Source organism: Prionailurus viverrinus, chromosome B1 (assembly GCF_022837055.1).
Source record: "Prionailurus viverrinus isolate Anna chromosome B1, UM_Priviv_1.0, whole genome shotgun sequence".
In the NCBI taxonomy this organism is placed as follows: Eukaryota; Metazoa; Chordata; class Mammalia; order Carnivora; family Felidae; genus Prionailurus; species Prionailurus viverrinus.
The window spans coordinates 60,398,312-60,419,433 of record NC_062564.1 but is presented as its reverse complement, the minus strand read 5'-3'; the positions used below and the strand labels follow the sequence as shown (position 1 = coordinate 60,419,433).

Genomic DNA, 21,122 nt, shown 5'->3' with positions numbered 1-21,122 from the left:
GTTTTTGGGAAAGACATTTCTGGATTGTAAACTGGCAAGTGATTTGACAGAAGATTTATATCTCAAAGGAAAACGAAATTACAGTTGCCAAGTTTTCCAAAGTAAATGCCCTCACAAGGGGAGATCAAGCAAGGGCTTATAGTCAGAAAGAAACCTGTCTAAATTTTAGTCAAGCTGAGGCAAATGTTAAGGCCTTCTTGGTCACTCTGCTATGACTGTAATTAGAACTAAATTTATCTAAACTAGTTGTGCATTTGGGTGTTATATCAGTATAATGAATTGGCGTATAAGGAAATGGAGGCCTCATACAGCTCAGAAACAGCCCCGGTTGCAGTACAGAGAGACCATATTCTGTGCAAACCATGAGAGGTTCACACAGTCCCTCACAAGGGTACACATCCCTTGTACTTTCATAATTTCTTTCTCCACAAGGAAGGATCTTTTAAATGAGAAAGATGTACTCCTTTAAACACCAAGCAGCCTAAAGTCAAGGAAGCCTTTTTCAGTGGGGTAGGAGAGATGGCTGAAGAAAGACCATATTTTTTATTCCTCTGTATTTTTTAATTGGATCCTTTTAAAGGAAAGTCTGTAGTAATAGCACCAAATTGAGAGATAGGAAGAACCAAGCCTTCATCAAGTGTTGCTCTGTGATTTCCAATTTTAGTTAAAATTGCTCACTGCTTTAAAGTACCATCAGGGAAAATGCTCACACAATGGTTTTTGATCCTTAGATAATGGGTTCTTCCAAACTACAAAGTAGCAACTTTACTAATCTTCAAATATTATTCTTTTCCAGGCTGTGACAAAGACATGCTGATCGACATTCTAACTCAACGTTGTAACGCACAAAGGCTGATGATTGCAGAGGCATATCAGAGCATGTATGGCCGGGTAGGGTCTTCTTTATCTTGACCTATTTCTAGGACAAACTCCTGGGAAATGACAACACTCTCAGAAAACAGATACTGTTATTCTTTTCAGTCTTGCAGATTACAAAGATCTCAGACTCCACTGTATGTCAGACACAGAGTTCCTATGCCTCTAACATGTTTCAAGGAATGTAAGAAAGACGTATCTATGTGTGAGGCATGTTCACACTGACTCCATCAGTCCTTTCTCAAAAATCACTCAGCTTCATAAAATGAAAGTTCTGGTGGCCTTACACTGCTGGTTGGTCCAATTAGGCTAAAAATGTTGCGCTGGAAACACCCCTGTGTCAAGCTTTAGGGAAGGCATGGAAAGGGCTAATGATCACTAGGTCAAAAAAATAAGATCTTTCCTGCAATTCCCCACAGGTCTTCACCTAACTCTCAACCAAAGTGAATTCTGTACTAGCTTTTCTTCTCACAGCATGCAGTTATAGAGACCATTAAAAAAGAATGGCAGTTACAAATAGTTTAAGGCAATAAAACTATCCTTAGTGCTTTAAAGTAATCACATTCTAATTTCAAAGCAAGTACCATTAAAGATTCCTTTCTTTTGTTATGCATTTAAACCACAGATTCAGAACAAAAACTCTTCAGGCCAAAAGGGCCTGAAATAGCAATTACTTTGTCAACTGAGCATTATTGATGAAACACTATCATAAAACTTTCTCGATAGAGTTAGCTCTTATAAATTCACTCCATCTCTAAACCTCAGTCTTTGAACAGCTATAATACAGGAATAAAGGATAGCCCTCTCTTGTAGAATAAACTAATAATCGAAGAAGCTACCACTACTGGTGAAATTAGTTGAATTATGCCACGGAAGCAAGCCAGTTATGCTTTTTCCCAACTCCCCCCCCCCCCCAAGTAAAACTGCTACCTTAGCTTATGTTCCAGTAACACCAGTGCTCGTTTTCTTTTGAAAGAGAATGCAAAAAACCATAAAAGTTGTAGCATTGCAAATCTAATATTGTTTTAATATGCGTACCGCTAGAACAGTGGCCATTTTTCAGTATTTTTTTAACCCAAAGTTTTACATACATTTTATACATCAGGTTAGTTTAGGTTGAAGCATTATTTCATCACATTCTACAAAATTACACTAGAACAGATTAAAACGATTAAAAATGTAGTAGTTCCACTCAGGGAATGTAAAATCTATTAAGCAATTTATACTTTCAACGGTTGTAAAGTTTGTTAAACTCTACCTTCTGCTGAATAATCCATACTGCGTGGAAAAGCTTGGCTAATCACCCAATCGCACCAACGGATGAAAAGGAGTCATGCAGGCCCCTTTCCTCCAAAATATCTTTGTCATACAATCAGTTATCATGTCTTGAAAATTAGTTTTCCTCTCATATTTCTCTCTTTTTCCCCACTAACACAGTCTTGATTCATTTGGCGCCCAGGCTAATGTGAAACTCCTAACTGATACCTGCTACCCTCGTGCCTTCCTACTCCTAACTATCCTCCATACTGAAGCCAGAATGATTCCAACTCTAGATTTCTGCTTTCTGGCTTTAGCTCCTGAATATTTATCTTGTTTCTCCCTTACATATATATCCACAGGTCCACGGAATAAACCAAGGCCTTCTCCGGGCCAACAAAGCCTTGCTTTTATTCTCTATTTTAAACCCTCTCCCCCTTCTTCACACGCCATCAAATGCAGCCAAACTGATCTACTTATATTTCTACAATTTATCTGTGCCTGCTCCCTTATCTTCGTTCAGGGTGTTTCATCTACTCCAGTGGCCTGAGTCCCCTCCTCCCCAAGTTGCACACCTGTTCATCTCCCCAAATACTGGGCATTTCCTCACACCAATAACCCCAAACACAGTGGAACAGACTTGTGCTGCTATTGCATTCTTTATATAACTTCCCCCTCGGTACCTAATGACACGCTAGTGAACTTGTCTGTACGTGTTTCCCTTTACCAGAGTCCAAATCCTCTAAAATTGGAATGCATTTCATCCATCCCTCGAGTTGAGCGCAAATGTCTATCTATCATGCAGAGATTGCTGAATTATCTTTGTTGAATGACAGTGTGAAGGCATAGTTTTGGCTGCTCCAATAAATCTTCCCCACCTGTCTCACTCACCCTCTGCCCCGGGCTAGGTGCTGCCTTCCAGGGCGCCAGAGTTCCCTGTACATAATGGGGCCTTGCCACGCTGGGTCGTATGGGTTTACTGTCATGTCTTGATGACTAGACTGTAATCCTCTAGAAAATCAGGGACTAGGTTTTTGCTACTACTCTCCAGAGCTTATCCAGGGTCTAACAAAGAAGATGCATTTCATTTATAGAATAAGAGAATCTAAAGAATTATATTCTGCCTATTTACACTTTGTTTAAAAAAGAAGAGGGGACATGCCTGTATTATCCACTTTATACTTAATGAATATTCATAGATTGCCTAAATTTCTCTTTTCCCTCATTCCCTGCTCTAGCTGCTCCCAGGTCAATTGGCCTGATCTTCAGTTAGGGCTTCCTGATCTCCTCTGCTGCTCCCTTTGAGAATTACTTCTTCCATTTGGCCAAGGTGTCTCTTTTGCTCCCTTTCCCTTTCTGTGGTGAGATTTCCTGTATGTTAGTCTTTGATATTTTTATTTTTTATTGGTATGGATAATCAAGATTTCACAGAATTATTTTCCTAGCTGCTGAGCAAAGTGCAATTCTAGGCATGGCCCATAAATTCTTGATATTTTACATTAGTGAAGAACAGCTGAATTTCATCAACAACTTTTCCTTGCCCAAGCCACACTAATCCCTACAGTCAAATGAAAAGCCTTTTGGAATGCCTCTGATTGATATATTTATCAATATAATTAATGAGGTCATTCTTGATCTTCCACACCAAAGCAAGTACTATGCTACAGCCAGTGTAGTGAAACCAAGGGAGCAATGAAACGCCTCTGGGGCTGAGCAGATAAACTACGCATACCTGATAAGTTTAGCAATTAGACAGTGATCCCCGAATAGGGTTCCAATGCATCACTGAAGTAATTTGTTCTTTCAGTTTTCATCTGAAACAGGGATGATCAGCTCTGGAATGTCCTGGCATCTGGAATTCCTTAAAAGTGTGGTGTTGGTTATGTAATTTAGTGCAGAGGCTAACTTGCCCTGAATCACACAAAGTTAGAACTTAAACCAAGGTATTCTGACTTTGAATCATGTCTTTCAAAGCTTCTCACTAAGTTCCTCTTGTTCTCAACTGAATGAACACCAGATTTAACAAGAGAAGATATCTATATTGCTGACTGCCTGATGTTCTTCAAGGCTTTGCTCAATGTCAGCTACTCAAAAGGGCCTAATCTGATTGCCCTGTTTTAAAACTGTCACCTCCCCTGGGGCGCCTGGGTGGCTCAGTTGGTTAAGTGGCGGACTTGGGCTCAGATCTTGCAGTTTGTGAGTTTGAGCTCCTGCCTTGGGGCTCTGTGGTGACAGCTCAGAACCTGGAGCCTGCTTCAGATTCTGTGTTTCTGCCTCTCTCTCTCTCTCTCTCTGCCCCTCCCCCACTCATGCTCTGTCTGTCTCTCTCTCTCTCAAAAGTAAATAAACATTTTTTAAAAGATTAAGAAAAAAAAGTCACCTACCCCAAAGCCTATGCCAGCACTCCAGATCCCTTTCACTTTCTCTGCTTTTTTCTATAACAGTTACTGCCTTCTAACAAGCTACATAATTTATTAACATATTATAATTATTATTTATTGTACTCCACCTCCCCCTAGCTCAGGCCCCACAAGCAGAGGCATCTCTGTTTTGTTCACTACAGTGGCAGGCACATAGCTGGTGTTACAGACTCAAGTGCATCCCCTCAAAGTTTAAATGTTGAAGCCCTACCCCTCAAAGTGGCTGTGCTTGAAGACAGGGCCTTTAAAGAGATGATCAAGGTTAAATGAGGTGATCATGGTGGGGACCTAATCCTATAGGACTGGTGTTCTTATAAGAAGAGGAAGAGATACCAGGAGTGCACGCACAGAGGAAAGGCCATGCAAGGATATAACAGGAAGGCAGCCACCTGTAAGGCAAAAAAAAAAAAAAAAAAGATGCCTCTCTAGAAACCAGCCCTGCTGGTACTTTGATCTGGGACTTCCAGACTCCAGACTGTGAGAAAATAAATTTCTATTGTTTAAACCACCTAGTCTATGGTAAGCCTAAGCAGACTAATGCAGTTGATACTCAACACAGAGATGTGAATGTATGAAGAGTTCAAGTTCACTCTTCAGATCCATCTTGTTCTCATAACAATTTTTTTTCCTATTAGGTCTCAGGTTCATGGTTAAAAACATTGATCTTGAATTGTCAACATACCTAGGAAGTAGCCAGCTAGAAAATTACCTTAGCTACTTCAGAGGTAGAATTATCATGTCACTCGTGCCAGTAGAAGTATGGTATCTTTTCCTCTATCCTCACTTTTACTGTAGAAGTGAGGGGGTGGATGTAGTTTTAGCCTCAAAAGGCTATTAAATTCATTACATAATTTATCACAGACCAATTTTATAAGCATGAATTAAGTAATTTGAAATAGTATAACTACTTTAACTTTCAATTATATAATGAGTTACATACACCCCTTTTGATGAAACTTAACTACCAGGAAAATAATTTATAATTTCAAGAAGCTTTTCTATAGAATCAGTAAAAATTTTGTCAGTTTAGAAAAACCTCTGTATATGCTTGTTACAGCCTGAACAATTATTTGTCTTGAAAATAGCATACAATCTCTGCCAGGAAGGGAGGGAAGAAGAGAAGAAAGGAGGGAAGGAGGGCGGGAAGTAAGAAGAAAGGAGAAAGAAAATTAGATACTGCTAAATCCAGGCCTAATTAGGCTTCAAAACACTCTCTAAAACAGTTCTGTAAATTTGCACTCTCACCTGCAATAAATATATAATGGCTCCCATTTCCCTCAAATCTTCATAAAACTTAAGAAGTTTGGGCCAATTTTATGGATGTAAATGGGATCTCTCCATGGTTTTAACTTGCATTTTTCCTTGATAATATATAATGTTGAGCATCTTTTCATGTTTCTTTACATCCTGGTTTCTTCTCCTTTTAAGTTAATTCTATATTCTCTGTATTTTTCTTTCTGTAGCTTGCCATTTATTGATTTGTAGCTATTTACATAATTTGGACATTAGTTATTTTTTGTGTATGTAGACTAAAAACATTTTCTCCGAATATGTGGATTAATTTCACACTATGTTGTACAGTCTGTGTCCAAAACTGTGAAAGGTATGAGACTTTAACCTACAAGATAGCAAGCTAACCAACCAAGTTAACATAGATACTGGAGACTCCTGGGTCAAAGACAAAATACAGTTTATCACTCTGAGTAATAGCAGTCGCCAGAGTGTCAGAATTTTTGCAACAGTTCCCTGAGCTTTAATCCCAAAGGTCTAAGCAAAGATGACCAGATAACGCTTGCATATGCAGTGAGTTGCACTGCAGAAGAGAAGCCATGAGATTAGAAACTTCAATCAGTTTTAATGGGCAGAATGCATGGCTGCCCATTGCTCATAAGGGAAACACTATCTCTCTCATGATGCTATTCACTGTATAAACATCCTTGGAAAGTTAGTCTAGAACAAAGGGCTGTCAGTGCCTCACTCTGCATAACATTTAGAAACACGAGGCCTACAGAAAATTGTCTCCCAACCTCACCCCTGATTTCTATGCCATTTTCACTATTGACTTTCTTTTCTATGAACACACCAATCCCTAAACCACTCCTATTATTCTGACTAACAAAGGCGAGACTAAATCCATCAATTTGTCTCATACAACATTTAATTATCAAAGGATTTCAAGCAACAAGGGGAGGTCAATTGGCAGTATTGATTCCAACAATGCCGCCACAGGGGTTTGAACACAATGAACTCAACCAATTCCATAAATCATCAGGACTTATCTTAAAAAGCTGAGTGGATTTTTCTTAAGTTTTAGTAATAACTTTTCCACTTGGTTTGAAGTTTTTACGTAGATACAGCAGGATGTATTAGCAATGGCACAGACTTCACCTTTGCCCACAAGAAGGAAGTTTAGAGCAAGTCCATCATCCATAACAATCTTGGCCAGTGAGTTGGGGCTGTCTTCAATACAAAGTGGTGTGATTAGGTAGTCCCTCCCCAGATGCAAGGTTGTTGTTCTTGCTCCACCATTAGAAAAATGTCACTTTTCTTGGGGTGGCTGGGTGGCTCAGTTGGTTAAGGTCCCACTTCAGCTCAAGTCATGATCTCTCGGCTCATGTGTTCAGGCCTGGCATTGGGCTCTGTGCTGACAGCTCAGAGCCTGGAGCCTCCTTCAGATTCTGTCTCAGTCTCTTTCTGGCCCTCCCCGCTCATGCTCACTCTCTCTCTCTCTCAAATATAAACATTAAAAATTAAAAAAAAAAAAAGAAAATTGTCACTTTTCTTGTAGTTGTAACTTCAGCATTTTTATTATTATTTCCAACTCACATCCCAAACTTTCTTTTGGGAGGGTCAGGTGTGGGAGGGACAAAGGCATTTTTATAAAACTTTAAAAAACACACTATGTCACACAAGCAGTGTACTCAACTTATCCTCATGATCCAAGGCTCTAAAGAGTCCAGAGATATTCTGGTGGCTGAACTAGAATTCTTTGAAATTCTTCACCCACTTTTGCTTAGGCTACCACCCACAGTATAGACCAACCAGCACACCTTGAGGTTGACAATGTTAAGAGAAAAAAATCATCATGCCCAGAGAACGGTCAGGGTAGAATCCCAAATTTTCAAAATTTATCTGCATAATTATAGGAAAACTCCTGTTTCTTTCTACACAATTCAACACTTCACTTCTGACACCAAATGTGTGGATTCTTTTCCTCGAACTAAACAATTCTAATACTAACTACCCAGGGTTACTACATACCCTACAGGGCAAGGACTGTCTCACAAAAATTACCCCCCACCTCAGATGCCAACTACAAGTCCTAGATTGTCATCTATACTCTGACTGACTGGCTGTAAAGTGTAAGTTCCCACAGCCCCTCCTCAAGTTTGATGATTTGCTAGAATGGCTCACAGAACTCAGGGAAGTGCTGTGCTCATGATTGCTGGTTTATTTCAAAGGACACAACTCAGGAATGGCAAAATGGAAGAGATATATAGGGCAAAGTACATGGGAAAGGATGCAGAATTTCCATGCCCTCCTTGGGCATGTCACTTTCCCAGCACCTTGATGTGGTTGTCAACCTGAAAGCACCTCAAACCTCTTTAGTCAGAGTTCTTATGGAGCCTTCTTTACACAAGCACGATTGATCGAACATTCATTGATCATTGTTGAATAAATCAGTCTCCAGACCTTCTCTAGTCCCTAGAGATCAGGAGTAGGGCTGAGGGTTACAACCCAATAATCACATGGTTGGTTCCTCTGGCAACTAGCCCCATTCTTCTAAGATCATCTCATTAGCATAAACTCAATTATGGTTGAAAAGGGGTTACTATGAATAACAAAAGATGCTCCTCTCACTCCAATCAGTAAATTACAAGGTTTTAGGAGCTCTGTGCCAGGAATGAGGGACGAAAGATAGATAGATAGATAGATAGATAGATAGATAGATAGATAGATGATAGATAGATCATGATATCATAACATCCCAATAACCCTCTCCCCCCATTTCATTATGATTATTATTCAGGAGGGAAAACTGTATTCAGTGACCAACTGCCTTACTAAACTATGTACATCAGAAAGAGGTAAGGAAAACAGACTCAGAAATCTCATTGAATCAATCAGTTATCACCAATACCAGAAGCCTATGGATGGTGGAGACTATGGAAGATCCATCAAATACCTTGATTATCAGTCTACTGTTGAGTGGCTTTTGTAATAAAAACTATACCATGGTTAGACCAGGTAGTCTGGAAAGTCAAACACATGACACAGATTAGTTTCAAGGACCATAATTGTGTCCAGAGTCAGCTGATTGAACAGGGACAGCAGCGCTATCACTTGAAAAAGTGACAATAGTTAAAAGGACTTCTAGTAACCTCGAGAGGGGATCAAGTCAGAAGAAATACATCAGCCAAGCCCTGTGAATGATAGTTTCCTTCACAATGAATAAGGCAAATCAAGTTTGACTAGACTCACAACAGTGGCAAGCAATGGTAACTTTGGTGTCAGATACACAAAATACTACATGCCTGCTTTATGATGGTATATGTATTGTCATGTCCAGTATGATGATGGATCCAGGTAGGAACAGCATAATCTGGGCAACACAGGCTTGATTAGTAGCTGGATTCTAGTTGGTCTCATCAAGGAAAAAGCCCTTAGTGTGCAAATCTATGCAAGTGACACAAAAGTTCCTACCAGCAACCACAGTTTATTTTGACAGACTACAGTCACAAAGAAACCTTTGAGGCTTTTTCATGTGGGATCTGTACTTTCCCAAGTGTTAAACCAAAGAGATAGGCTTAACAGCCCAAGAGTGAGTAAAAAGATAAAATGTTTATCACAAAGGATACTGGTCAGAACTATGAAAAAAATCTTCTTGATTTCTGCCCATGGAACACAAATTGTCCATTTTTGGTTCTGCACAGCTATTGCTGAACCATCAATAAACCAGGTCGGGACACTTAGGGCAACTGATTGAAGTCCGCATTGATTCAGCATCTTGTTTCAAGCAGCAGAGTAGGGTTAAAGTTTCCCCAAAGGAATAGCTGCCATTTTTTCATGTAAACTCATGATGCTCCTGGAGCCAGGCGGGCTGTTTTCTTCAGTGTGCCATTTCCATTCGATGAGACTTGCTGATTTCTTCCCACTTTGCTAGTCATTGAGTCCCAGTTGACCCATCAAAATGAGACTATCAGGCACAAAAGTCACAAGCCTCCATACATCAGGCATTCAATTTCTACAAGAATCCAGTAGCAAGTCAGCAAGCAACAACTGCTGCTTTCTAAAAGTGACACCCAGAAGTTGTATGAAGAAGGTGACAAGTTTAAAATGCCAAGAGGCACCTCTGGGATGCTGCCTTTTCTTGCCAGAGGTTCCCATCGGCAAACCATCTGTCACAGAGTTGTGTAGCAGATAGGAATTACTGGGGTTATACGACCTTCCCCATATTTGCTATAGTTAGAGCACTATATGTGGCTCATTTCTTATCAAGAGCATTCTCTTTGGTACTTCTCAGCATTCCCAAGAGAAACAAATAAACATAAATTCCAGCCATATTCAACAATAGATTATGGTACAGTGACATTAGCCCAAAGGACCTCAATAATAAGTTGTTTTAGCTTCCCTTTTTCCACTGGAAACCTTGCCCACACCCATCAATTGAATTTGGAGGAGACCCAAATTCAACCAATGGGTCCACATAGAATGGTTACCTTGGCAGCTATAGCCAACAAACTCATAAAAAGTTCAGTCGTTCCATTCCCCAAAGTCCCCCAACATACTCAGACAGTCATGAACCCTTTAGTCCACAGTGGGACAGGAAGACCTTGGTCCCACTCCTAATTATTACTCTCCTGAAAGTAACAGAAGCTACGATAGAAGGGAAGGAAAGACAAGGCACATAAGGGGATAAAGATCTGCAACAATAAGTGAGGTGTTCATTTTCATGTCAGGTTTCATGTTCATTTCAAGTGAGGTTTCATGTCACCTGTGTCCACCTTGATCAAAGGAACTTCAATGTTTTTGGCCTACACAAGCTTTACATCAGGTGGGGAATTCACCACTGCTGAAACCATGTTTCAACTTTGTGCGCTCTGGACTCAGTAGCCAGAGCCACATTTCTTTCTGGCCACAGGCACAGAATTTGGTCCTTTTGACTGGTTTGGAGTTGGCTAATCTTTGAAATGGTTTTTAATGAGTCCATCTTTGAAATGGATTCTGTAGTACATGAAGAATGGATTCTTCATGGTAACAACTCTTAAGTCTTTGCCTGTCATTAACATAAGAGCTAGGGGAATTTTTCAGGCAGCATACTATTATTGTTGAGTATTTTTATTCTACCTTGTTTTATACTCCCCCAAATTAATCATCATTATGCTTTTGACAAGTTAATGCTTCTTCAGTTATATTCACAATTTTTAATTTCTTTTTTCATTTTTCTTCTAATACCTAACTCCATGTTTCTGGCCTCAATGTCATTTTTCCAAAGGACATTTTTTAGCAGTTTTTTTTTCTAGAAATCATAAATAATTATTAAATTATTTCAGTTCTTTTCCTTAGGAAGAGCTTTATTTATTTTTTTCTTCATGGTTGAATATTAACTTAGATAGCTATAGAATTCTAGGCCGAATGCTAGTCACTTTTTCTTTGGTCTTTGTAGATATAATTTTAAATTTTTTCCTAGCCTTCACTGATAACTTTTGAGAAATCCATTCTCTCATTAAGAGTTTTCCTTTATAGATTACCTTTAATTCTCTGTTTGCCTTAACAATTTTTTAAAAATCCTAATATTTTGCAGTTTCACGGTATTAGTAAGTGGGTTTTATCTAAATAACTGAAGATTCACATATTATATGATATTTTAAGTAGTGTCTCCCTGGTATTGTCCACATTCTCTCCTGCTATAAATCCTATTAAACAAAAGCTTGTTCTTGCCATTCAGTCTTCCAAGTCTCTTAACTTTATATTCATATCATCTATTTATTGCCTGTCTCTGTGGAATTTTTTAGATACTTTTTCAGATATTTTTCCAATTCATTAATTCCAAGTCAGTTGTTTATTAGATACTCCTCATATATATTGTGTTTTTAAATTCTAAAAGCTTTTCATTTCTAGAATTTTATTTGCCATTTTTAGTGTGATTTTTTTTTTTCATAGTGTTCTTTCTGATTGTTATCAATTGTCTCAAATTGACGGGGTTTTAATTCTGCCATTTGTAGAGTCCACTGTCTGTCCTCCTGGAAAACTGCTTTTAAGTGCATACCAGATATTTTTGTTGTGAGAACTTTTAAAGTGATGCTCATCTTTTGCAGTGAGGTTTTTTTTTTTCTCCCCCCTGAAGAGTCAGAGAATCTCTCTAGATTTGTCTGGCATTTGCTTCTTCCTGGCATCCCAGGAGAATCACCAGCCCTGGATCAACTTTCATGATGATTTCTCTTCATGGAGTTCTCAGCCCATCGGGTACGGTAGAATAAATTTAAAAGTCATGCCCAAGGGAGACACAGCTCTATTATTTTGGATTCTCAAGGAAAATATCCTTCTTCTTAACCCAGACAATGAAAGGTGAGCTTTCTGCTCATCTTCCAATGTTGAGTGCTGTTTTTTTTTCCTAGTTCATACTTTAACTGAAGGTATAATCCTTTGAGGTTCCCAGCCTCATAGAGGTTTCAGACTTAGTTAGTTCCTTGTATTACATTGGCCCCATAAATGCTCTCCTGTCCTCATATAATGTTCCACACTGAGCACGGAAATCCAAAACAAATAGTTCTCAAAAACAATCTCTATTCTCCCAAGTCACCTGCAAAATCATCTCCAAGGGTCAGCTGATTTGCTTATCCTCTGGTTTTCATTTTATCCCCTGGATTTTACACCCAGGGGTTTCTTTATTCTGAAATCAAGCATACTTAAAACAGTGTGTGTTATTTTTTTATTGTGGTATTTGGAGGGGAGGGCTTTAAGCTTTAATATACTATGTTTCTCCAGAAGACCAAAGCATTATCATCATTAACAGATAAAAATTAGCTCAAATTTCCAATGAAAATTGAATCATTAAGTAACTATGAAAATATCTATAAAAGAATATTCACTTACTATTATGATGATTCAGCTTGCATAAATGTTTTTATAATATAATATAAAACCATGTGAATATTTACACAATGAATATTGGGGTAGGTAGAATTGAATATTGGGCACACTTTATATAGGCTTACATCACTGAGTGTTTAAAGAGCAAGTATCCTTTTTTACAATAAGAGTAAAAGGCATATAAGTTAAAAGCATATAAAAATGTTCCCCTGAGCATATTCAGACAAGCAAAATGTTAGTCATATGTCTACTTCTTGCCCCTGATTACACATAATTATGTAAAGGCGTGAAGAACAAGGAAAAGGAAACTGCCATTTCACTTCTAGTTTAAATGGAGTGGTCAGAAGAGCTGCACCATGGGTAATCTACAGTTTCATCAGTAGCACAGAACAGCTCAATTTGAAAAGCAAGTAGTCATTAGCTTAATGCAAGGCCAAGCTGTGATTCCCACAGAGTCCCTTTAGGGCAAATCTTTGGCAAACACGAAAGCAGAGGCAGTCAGGCTGAGGAAAGTAACACTCCAAAGGTTGCATCCACAAAGTTATTTATATAACTCCAAGCCAGAATTTAAGGCTTTAATTAGAGCACCTATTTGAAGGCTCCTCTTTGAACACGCAAAGTTTAACTATTTAAACATATTATTCAATATTTATTTTCCCCACGGAAAGTAATCTCTCCTTCCAGATGTCCTGATGATATCATACAATTTCTACTACAATAGCACTTAGCACATTTTGCATAGCAAAGTAATTGTAATTTCTGTGTTTCTGCCCCTCCACTAAATAAAACTGCTTGAGGAGAGGGACTTTGGCTTGTTCATCTTTGAATGGCCAAGAATGACTCCAAACAAATAATTCTTGAATTATAAGTGGTCCTCATTCATTTATCCATTTTATAACAATTTGTGTAAGTTCTTAGTCTGTAGCAGGCACATTCTTAGGGGCTGGTGAAGTAGCCATGAATAAAAAAAAGACCAAAAGCCCTGCCATAATGGAGTTTATATTCTACCTGGGTGAGACAGATTAAAAAAAAAAAAAAAAAAAAGAAGGTAGTAAAATGTATCATGTTAGAAAGTAACAGTGCTATGAGAAAAAAAAAAAAAAAAAAAAAACCCGAAAGCCTGGTAAGAAATATAGCAAGTGCTGGGGAAACCAGGTTTAATTTAAAACAGTGTGACAAAGGCAAGCTTCATTAAGAAGTCAGGGAAGGGTGAGCCACATGAAAGAACATTCAAGGAAGAGTGAAGGGCAAAAGCAAAGGCCCTGAGGCGGAAATAGATCTGTTATTAATCTGAGATCAACTACACAAAAGCAGTTGTAGTTTATCCTGGAGTATAGAGTGGGAAAGGGCATTTCCAGCAGAGGAGTGACTGATCTGATTTGTATTTTTACAGGATCACACTGTCCTGTTTGTTGAGGGGAGACTGTCAGGGGCAAAGACAGAAGGGAAACTCATTTGGAGGTTAATACATTAACACAGGGCAGTGGGGATTGTGGCCTGGATGAGGTCTGTAGCAGTGAGAAGTGGTAAGAAATCCTCCGTTTCGAGACAATAGAATTTACTGACAATTGGATATTATTAAAAGTTGTGGGAAATACAATATAACAGATAAAATCTGATGTGGAAAGAGAGAGACAGAAAGAAAGGAAGAGGAAAGAGTGGGAGACAGTCCGGTATTAGCCATTTTGATCTGCAGCAAATTATTTAATAATTTTTGAAGAAAAGACATTTTTTTCAGTACCTAATACGTGCCAGAAAAAAATTTAAGGATTTCACTTGAGTTAAATATTTTTATACTTGAATCTACCCGTGAGTAGATGCTGTTATTTTCACTTTACATATAGGGAAGCAGACACAATGACGTTAAGTAACCTACTTGCAATCTCACAGCTGCTACTTTCCACAGCCAGGATTCAAACCTAAATACTTTACCTCCAGAGCTGGTAGACTCTAATGGCATTATATGATGTCTGATACTGTTTCTTTCACTGAAATTATATAATTTCATTGACATCTTTTATACAATCCGTTTCGATAGCCATGTCACGCACGTGCTCGCTTGTATGCACACCTGAGTTACGCAACAAAGATATGCCAGCGCCATCTAGTGGCACTACTAATCTGTTTCCCGTGGAATGCGTACATCTGGGTTCAGTATTACCATAGGATGGCATAATATGTAAAGTAACCAAAGATGTTGTTATAAATATTTAGGAAGGATGGTGATCAAAGAAATGTAACTAAAGATTAAATAAAGTACTTGCCTGCAATACCCAAGTGATTGTCAGCTTGAACATTGACTGTATCCTTTACAAATAATCAGTAAGATAGGGTCTTCTCTAAATGAATGAGCATTCATTCATTTATTCTTGCACTTGTTTATATATTCGTTTATAAATTATATATACCATATACTCTGAACATCATATACTCAGTACTGTGAGATAGATAGATAGATAGATATAGAGATAGATAAATGAATTTAGTAAAATTTATGTGAAAGTCCATGTCCTGACAGACTTTGGCGAGAAATGAATGCATATAATATAGTCATGAAAATCTGGTATAATAAATGAAAAGCTAGAGAAGTTTTGGCAAAGAAATAATCAGCTTCACTTAGAGTTATAGAAAGGCTCATAAAAGAGATAATTCTAATGTTTCTACCTTTCCATCAACTGCCAAGTACCAATAACTTCTCACAATAAAAGTATATTACATTGACCCATTTGCATTTAAACCTTCAATGCACTGCCGCTACGTTTAAAAGTTCATAAATACTACATTTACCACCTATATGATATGTTCATCACCTTGCTGATATATCACTAGTGGCTTTCTATAGCCTACATAACATGGAAAAGGAGACAAGAAGGCCAGAATGGCTGATATCAAATCCTGGCTCCATCACTTACTTGTTTAGCTACGTGAAACTTGCTACTTAAGCTCTATGTGCCATGATTTTCTCACCTATATCATGGGATGTTTATACTTCCTATTTCATAGGGTTGTTGCAATGAGTTATTACAATTATTCTAATACTCAGAATCCTGTCTGACAGAGAGTAAACATTAAATCTTAGTGGTTAATACAATCACCACACTCTTCTGTTTAAATCTCCATTCTTAGGACCTTTTCTCTCTGAACTAGAAGGCATATTGGAATAACTGACATCCAAAGTGTCTTTTAAAACATTGAGATTTCAAATCAGTTCAATGTTTGTTGAGAGCTAGAGTTAACTGCAGTATGTCCTGTTTTTCTCCATTTCAGTAATGTTCAGTTGGAATAAAAGAACATGCATCCTACCTTCAGGCAGGTTGTTACATTACTCATCCAAAGAGCTTTTCAAACTCTTCCTCTCACCTAGGATTCTCATATGGCCCCCAACCCCAGCCCAGTTAAAGAATCATTGTTTTATGGCACCAGCATTAATGATGGGTGTACAATTCTAGTGTGGAAAACAATGCTAAAAACTATTAAATAAGATGACAATTTGAAACTGGGTATTAACTAGTATGACACATAAATATAGTAGAGGATGTATTTGAAAGAGTTAAATAAATAGGAGCTTTAGAAAACATTCATTTTGTAGATGCCAAAATAACATGTTAAGATAAAATTTAAAATCCACAATATTCAGGCACAAATTATATAAAATACTCATTTCAGTACACTTTGATGAGTTCTCACTCACGTCCCCACAAGCACTATCAAAATATAGAGCATGTCTCACACCCCAAAATTTTGTTTCCCCCCCCCCTTTGCAGGCCATCTTCTGCTAACTTCTTGCTCACAGCACCAGCTGTGATCTCTTCTGATTTCTTCTCTTTTCTTGTATTTGTAGATTAACTTTGTCTTTCTAGAACTTTTATAAGTAGGATCATGTAATATGTGCTCTTTTGTGTCCAGATTCATTTTCTCAGCACATAGTTCTTAACATCCATAGATGTTGTAGGACTCTTGGTTCATTTCCTTTTTATTGCTGAGTATTATTCCACATATGTATATGCCAATATTTGTTTATCCATTCACCTGTTGAAGGACATTTGGGTGATTTCCAATTGGGGTTGTCATGAATAAAGCTGCCATAAACATTCATGTTCTGAATTCATAAACTTTAAATTTATTTGTTAATGCTTCGAGTGGATTTCATGCAGTTTATATTTATTAGAAATTACAAGAGTTCTAAAGTGGTATACTCCTACCAGTATTAATAGGATAGTTCCAAATGATCCATATCCTTGCTAATACCTGATATCATCAGTCTCTGTAATATTAGCCACTGAAGAGAATGTGTAGTGTTATCTCATTGTGGCTTTAATTCCTATTAGTCTAATGACTAATGTTAAGCATCATTTTATGGGTTTATTCCCCAATTGTTTATTTTTTCTGGTTAAGTATCAGTCCACATCCCTTGTGAGTATCTTTATCAGATTGTCTTATTATTGAGTTTTAAGAAATTTTTATACCTGCTGGGCACAAGTCTTTTGTCAAATATGTGAGTGACACCTGTGATCTTCTTAGAAGAATTGAAGTTTTTATTTCGACAAAGTCAAATTCATCATGTTTTGTTTTGTTTTGTTTTCATTTATGGGTTGTTACTTTTATGTACTGTCCAAGAATTCCTTGCTACACTGACTCAAAGATTTGTTCCTATGCTTTCTCCTACAAGCATTAGAGTTTTAGCTTTTCTTTTTAGGTATATACCTCTTGCATAACATACACGTAGTAAGAGCAGGTATCTTTGCCTTGTTCTCAGTCCTAGGATATGAGCATTCATTTTTCATTACTAGGCATCATCTCATTTTTATAAATGCCCTCTATCAATTTAAAATCCCCTCTATTCATTCTTCCCTAAGAGTTGCTCTTATGTTTATGTGTTAACCTTTTTCAAATGCCTTTGCTACACCCATCAAGCAGCTTTTCTCCTTATACTGCTAAAATGAGGAATTGTATTTATTGATTTTCAAGTGTAAACTGAGCTTGCTTTCCTTGGACAAATCCTACTTGGTCATTACATATCATTCTTTTGACATATTATACATACTGATGGATTTAATTTACAAAATTTGGATATACCACATTTCTTTTGCATCTGTGTTCATAAGGGATATCAACATGCAATTTTCTTTGCATGTCAAGTTTTTGGATTTTGGGATTAGGGCAATACTGGCCACATAAAATAAATTGAGAAGTCATCTTTCATCTATTATTGCTACAAGATTTTGTGTAGAGTTGATTTGATTTCTACCTTAAATGTCTGATGGATTTTATTAGTGATTGCACCAGGGTCTAAAGATTGGCAAGGTGGGATTAATTATGAATTTAATTTCTTTAATTAATATAAAGAAATTCAGACTGAGTATAAAGTTCTGCTTGAGTTTTCTTTGATAATTTGTATATTTCAAGAAATTGGCACATTTCAACTAGTTTTAAAACTTAGTGGCATTCAAATGTCCATCGACTGATGAGTGGAAAAAGAAGATGTGGTATATATATACAATGGAATATTACTCGGCAATCAAAAAGAATGAAATCCTGCCATTTGCAACAACATTGATGGAACTAGAGTATATTATGCTAAGTGAAATAAGTAGAGAAAGACAGATATCACATGATTTCATTCTTATGTGGAATTTAAGAAGCCAAACAGATGAACATAGGAGAAGAGAAGCAAAAATAAGATAAAAACAGAAAGGTAGATGAACCATAAGAGACTCTTAAATACAGAGGATAACCTGAAGGTTACTGGAGGGGTGTTGGATGGAGGGATCGACTAAATGAACAAGGGACATTAAGGAGGATGTTAGGATGAGCACGGATGTTGTATGTAAGTGATGAATCACTAATTACTATTCCCGAAGACAAATAAATTAATTAATACAATTTAATGTTATTAAATTGTTCATAATATTTCTCTTTTTTTTCCTTTGTCTGTAGTATTTGTACAAGCCACTCTTATAGGGGCGCCTGGGTGGCTCAGTCGGTTAAGTGTCTGACTTTGGCTCAGGTCATGATCTCGCGGTCCGTGAGTTCAAGCCCTGCGTCGGGCTCTGTGCTGACAGCTCAGAGCCTGGAGCCTGTTTCAGATTCTGTGTCTCCCTCTTTCTCTGACCCTCCCCTGTTCATGCTCTCTCTCTCTCTCTCAAAAATAAATAAACGTTAAAAAAGTTTAAAAAAAAACAAAAACAAGACACTCTTACATTCCCAATATTGATATTTTGTATTTTCTTTTTTCTCTTTTAAAAAAAAAAATTTTAATGTTTATTTTTGTGTGTATGTGTGTGAGAAAGAGAGAGAGACAGAGCATGAGCAGGCGAGGGGCAGCTAGAGAGGAGACACAGAAGGCAAAGCAGGCTCCAGACTCTGAGCTGTCAGCACAGAGCCCAACATGGGGCTCGAGCCCAAGAACTGTGAGATCATGACCTGAGACAAAGTCAAACACTTAATCAACTGAGCTATCCAGGCACCCCTCTCTTTTCTTAATCAGCCCAATTAAAATTTTATTAGCATTACTGATCTTTTTAGAGAACCAGATTTTGATTTTATTAACAGTTTCTAGTATTTATCAATTTTTTGTTTTATTGAGTTCTGATCCTGTTACTATTTTCTTTGTTCTTATTCTGAATTTAATTTACCCTTTCTAGTTTTTGTTTTTTGATGTGGAATCTTGGATCATTCATTTCATACGTTTTTCTTCTAATATAAATATTTAAAGCTAGAAATTTACTGTCAAACACTATCTTAGCTGCATTCCACAAATTTTAACATGTTGCATTTTCACCTTCATCAAATTGAAAGTATTTTCTAACTTCCTTGTGATGTATTATTTGATCCTTGCATCGTGTCAAAGTATATTCTTTAATTTCCAAATATTTCAGATTCTCTAGATACACTTTTATCGTTAGTTTTGAAGTTAATCGTGTTGTAATGAGAGAACAAATTCTTGAAGAGGTACATCACAAGCCACATTGAAGGAAACATCTCAATCCTGTGCTAGTCCAACTGGCCAGGACTTGATTACTGGGAAGGAGCTACAGGTGGGCATGGGAGAGGGTGAACAGGCAGAGGATTGAGAAAGCAAAGAAAGCCTGGCCAGGACAGTATAGTTAGGGAGTTAAACTCTCTATTTCCATGTCTACGACAGAGAGCATGACCTTAAGGGCAAAGCTGAAGTTTGAATGTAGCTTGTCCAGACCCTAGTCCCACTCCTACTTGACTTCACCCTTAAAACAGTTGTGCAAGGTAGACTTGACTTAAAGGTGAGGAAGAAGAAGAGTGATTAAAATTACTTAGTAATTTTTAAATAAAAAAAGTTATTCGATCTGTTGCAGACTCTCATAGATCCCCTACATGAATATCTGATTCCTTTTTTAAAAGTTTTTTTTTTTTTAATCTGGAAGAGACCATTAAGAAAAGAAGTATTGTATCCTAGATTTTTAAAATAACAAAATGATGGGAAATTATTTATGGAAATAATTTTAAGGGCGCAGGCCTCTTTATATAAAATATACTACATTTTAAATTTGTAAGGGGTTGAAATTAAAGTTTAGATAGCTAGTTTTTTTTAATCCAAAATCTGTTTATTGGGATAGTTCCCCACTCATGTTGACTCAGGGTGCATTTAGTGCTGCTTCAATCTGAAGGAGCATCCTTCTATGAGCCTTGCTTTTCCTCCTTGTCGGCTGGCACAGGACGGTGGAGCAGTCCACACATAGCACCACCGTCTGCGTGTGGCTGAACACGGTGGTGATTTTGTAGCACCCTGGGCACTTCGCGTCCATGAAGTAGGAGTTGGGGCTCTGCACCAGGCGCTTCTTCTTGTGCTTTCTTCTCCTCTTCCGGGGACGGGTGCAGGAGGTCCTTCGCGAGGGGCATGTTCTTGTGGGCAGGTCGTCACCGCTGGAAAGGCTAAAATAGCTAATATTTTAAGCAAGATTTGCATCTCTTGATGATGCACATTGAAAAAAAAAAATCTTCATTTTAAGAAGCCATAATTATTTGTTGCATTAATGGGACACAGTTTTAGAGTTCCTTTGTCACCAAAAGCTTCCACGGTTCCTGAGTTCCCACAGGAGCCAAGATCCAGTTATCACGTAATTCTGTGCTATAAAGTCTAGTTTAATACCCATCTTCTCCTCAAGTGGATCTTTCAGTCTCTACAGATTGACTTATTCACACCCCATAGGAAAACACCGATATACAGGTACAAGGATTTCCCCCGCAGGCTCTGCATTTTTCTTTTACTGACTGACTTACCTTCCTGAATGTGGATTAGTCAGGGTTCTCTAGAGAAACAGAACCAACAGCATATGCATATATGCGCATACATGCTTGATAGGTGGCATTAGTAAGACTCCCTACCGGACAAGTCTGGGAAGAGCATCTGCCACACCTGGGGCACCAGGTGTTTATCCTCTCAGGAATCTCCGATTGGCTCTTGGCTCTTTTAGAACTCTGAGCTCCCGGGATGGGGCT

At 37.8% G+C, this 21,122-nt stretch overlaps 1 protein-coding gene and 1 pseudogene across 1 annotated transcript in view; one reads left to right on the top strand and one right to left on the bottom strand.

Annotated features, from left to right (window-relative positions):
• ANXA10 (annexin A10) overlaps nucleotides 1–21,122 on the top strand; it is a 98,407-nt gene that overhangs the window by 45,723 nt on the left and 31,562 nt on the right. The window contains exon 3 of the mRNA XM_047856353.1: nucleotides 797–891. Coding sequence (XP_047712309.1) covers nucleotides 797–891 — 95 coding nt within the window. The remainder of the gene's footprint in view (nucleotides 1–796; nucleotides 892–21,122) is intronic.
• On the bottom strand, nucleotides 20,215–20,522 carry LOC125163969 (40S ribosomal protein S27-like; annotated as a pseudogene).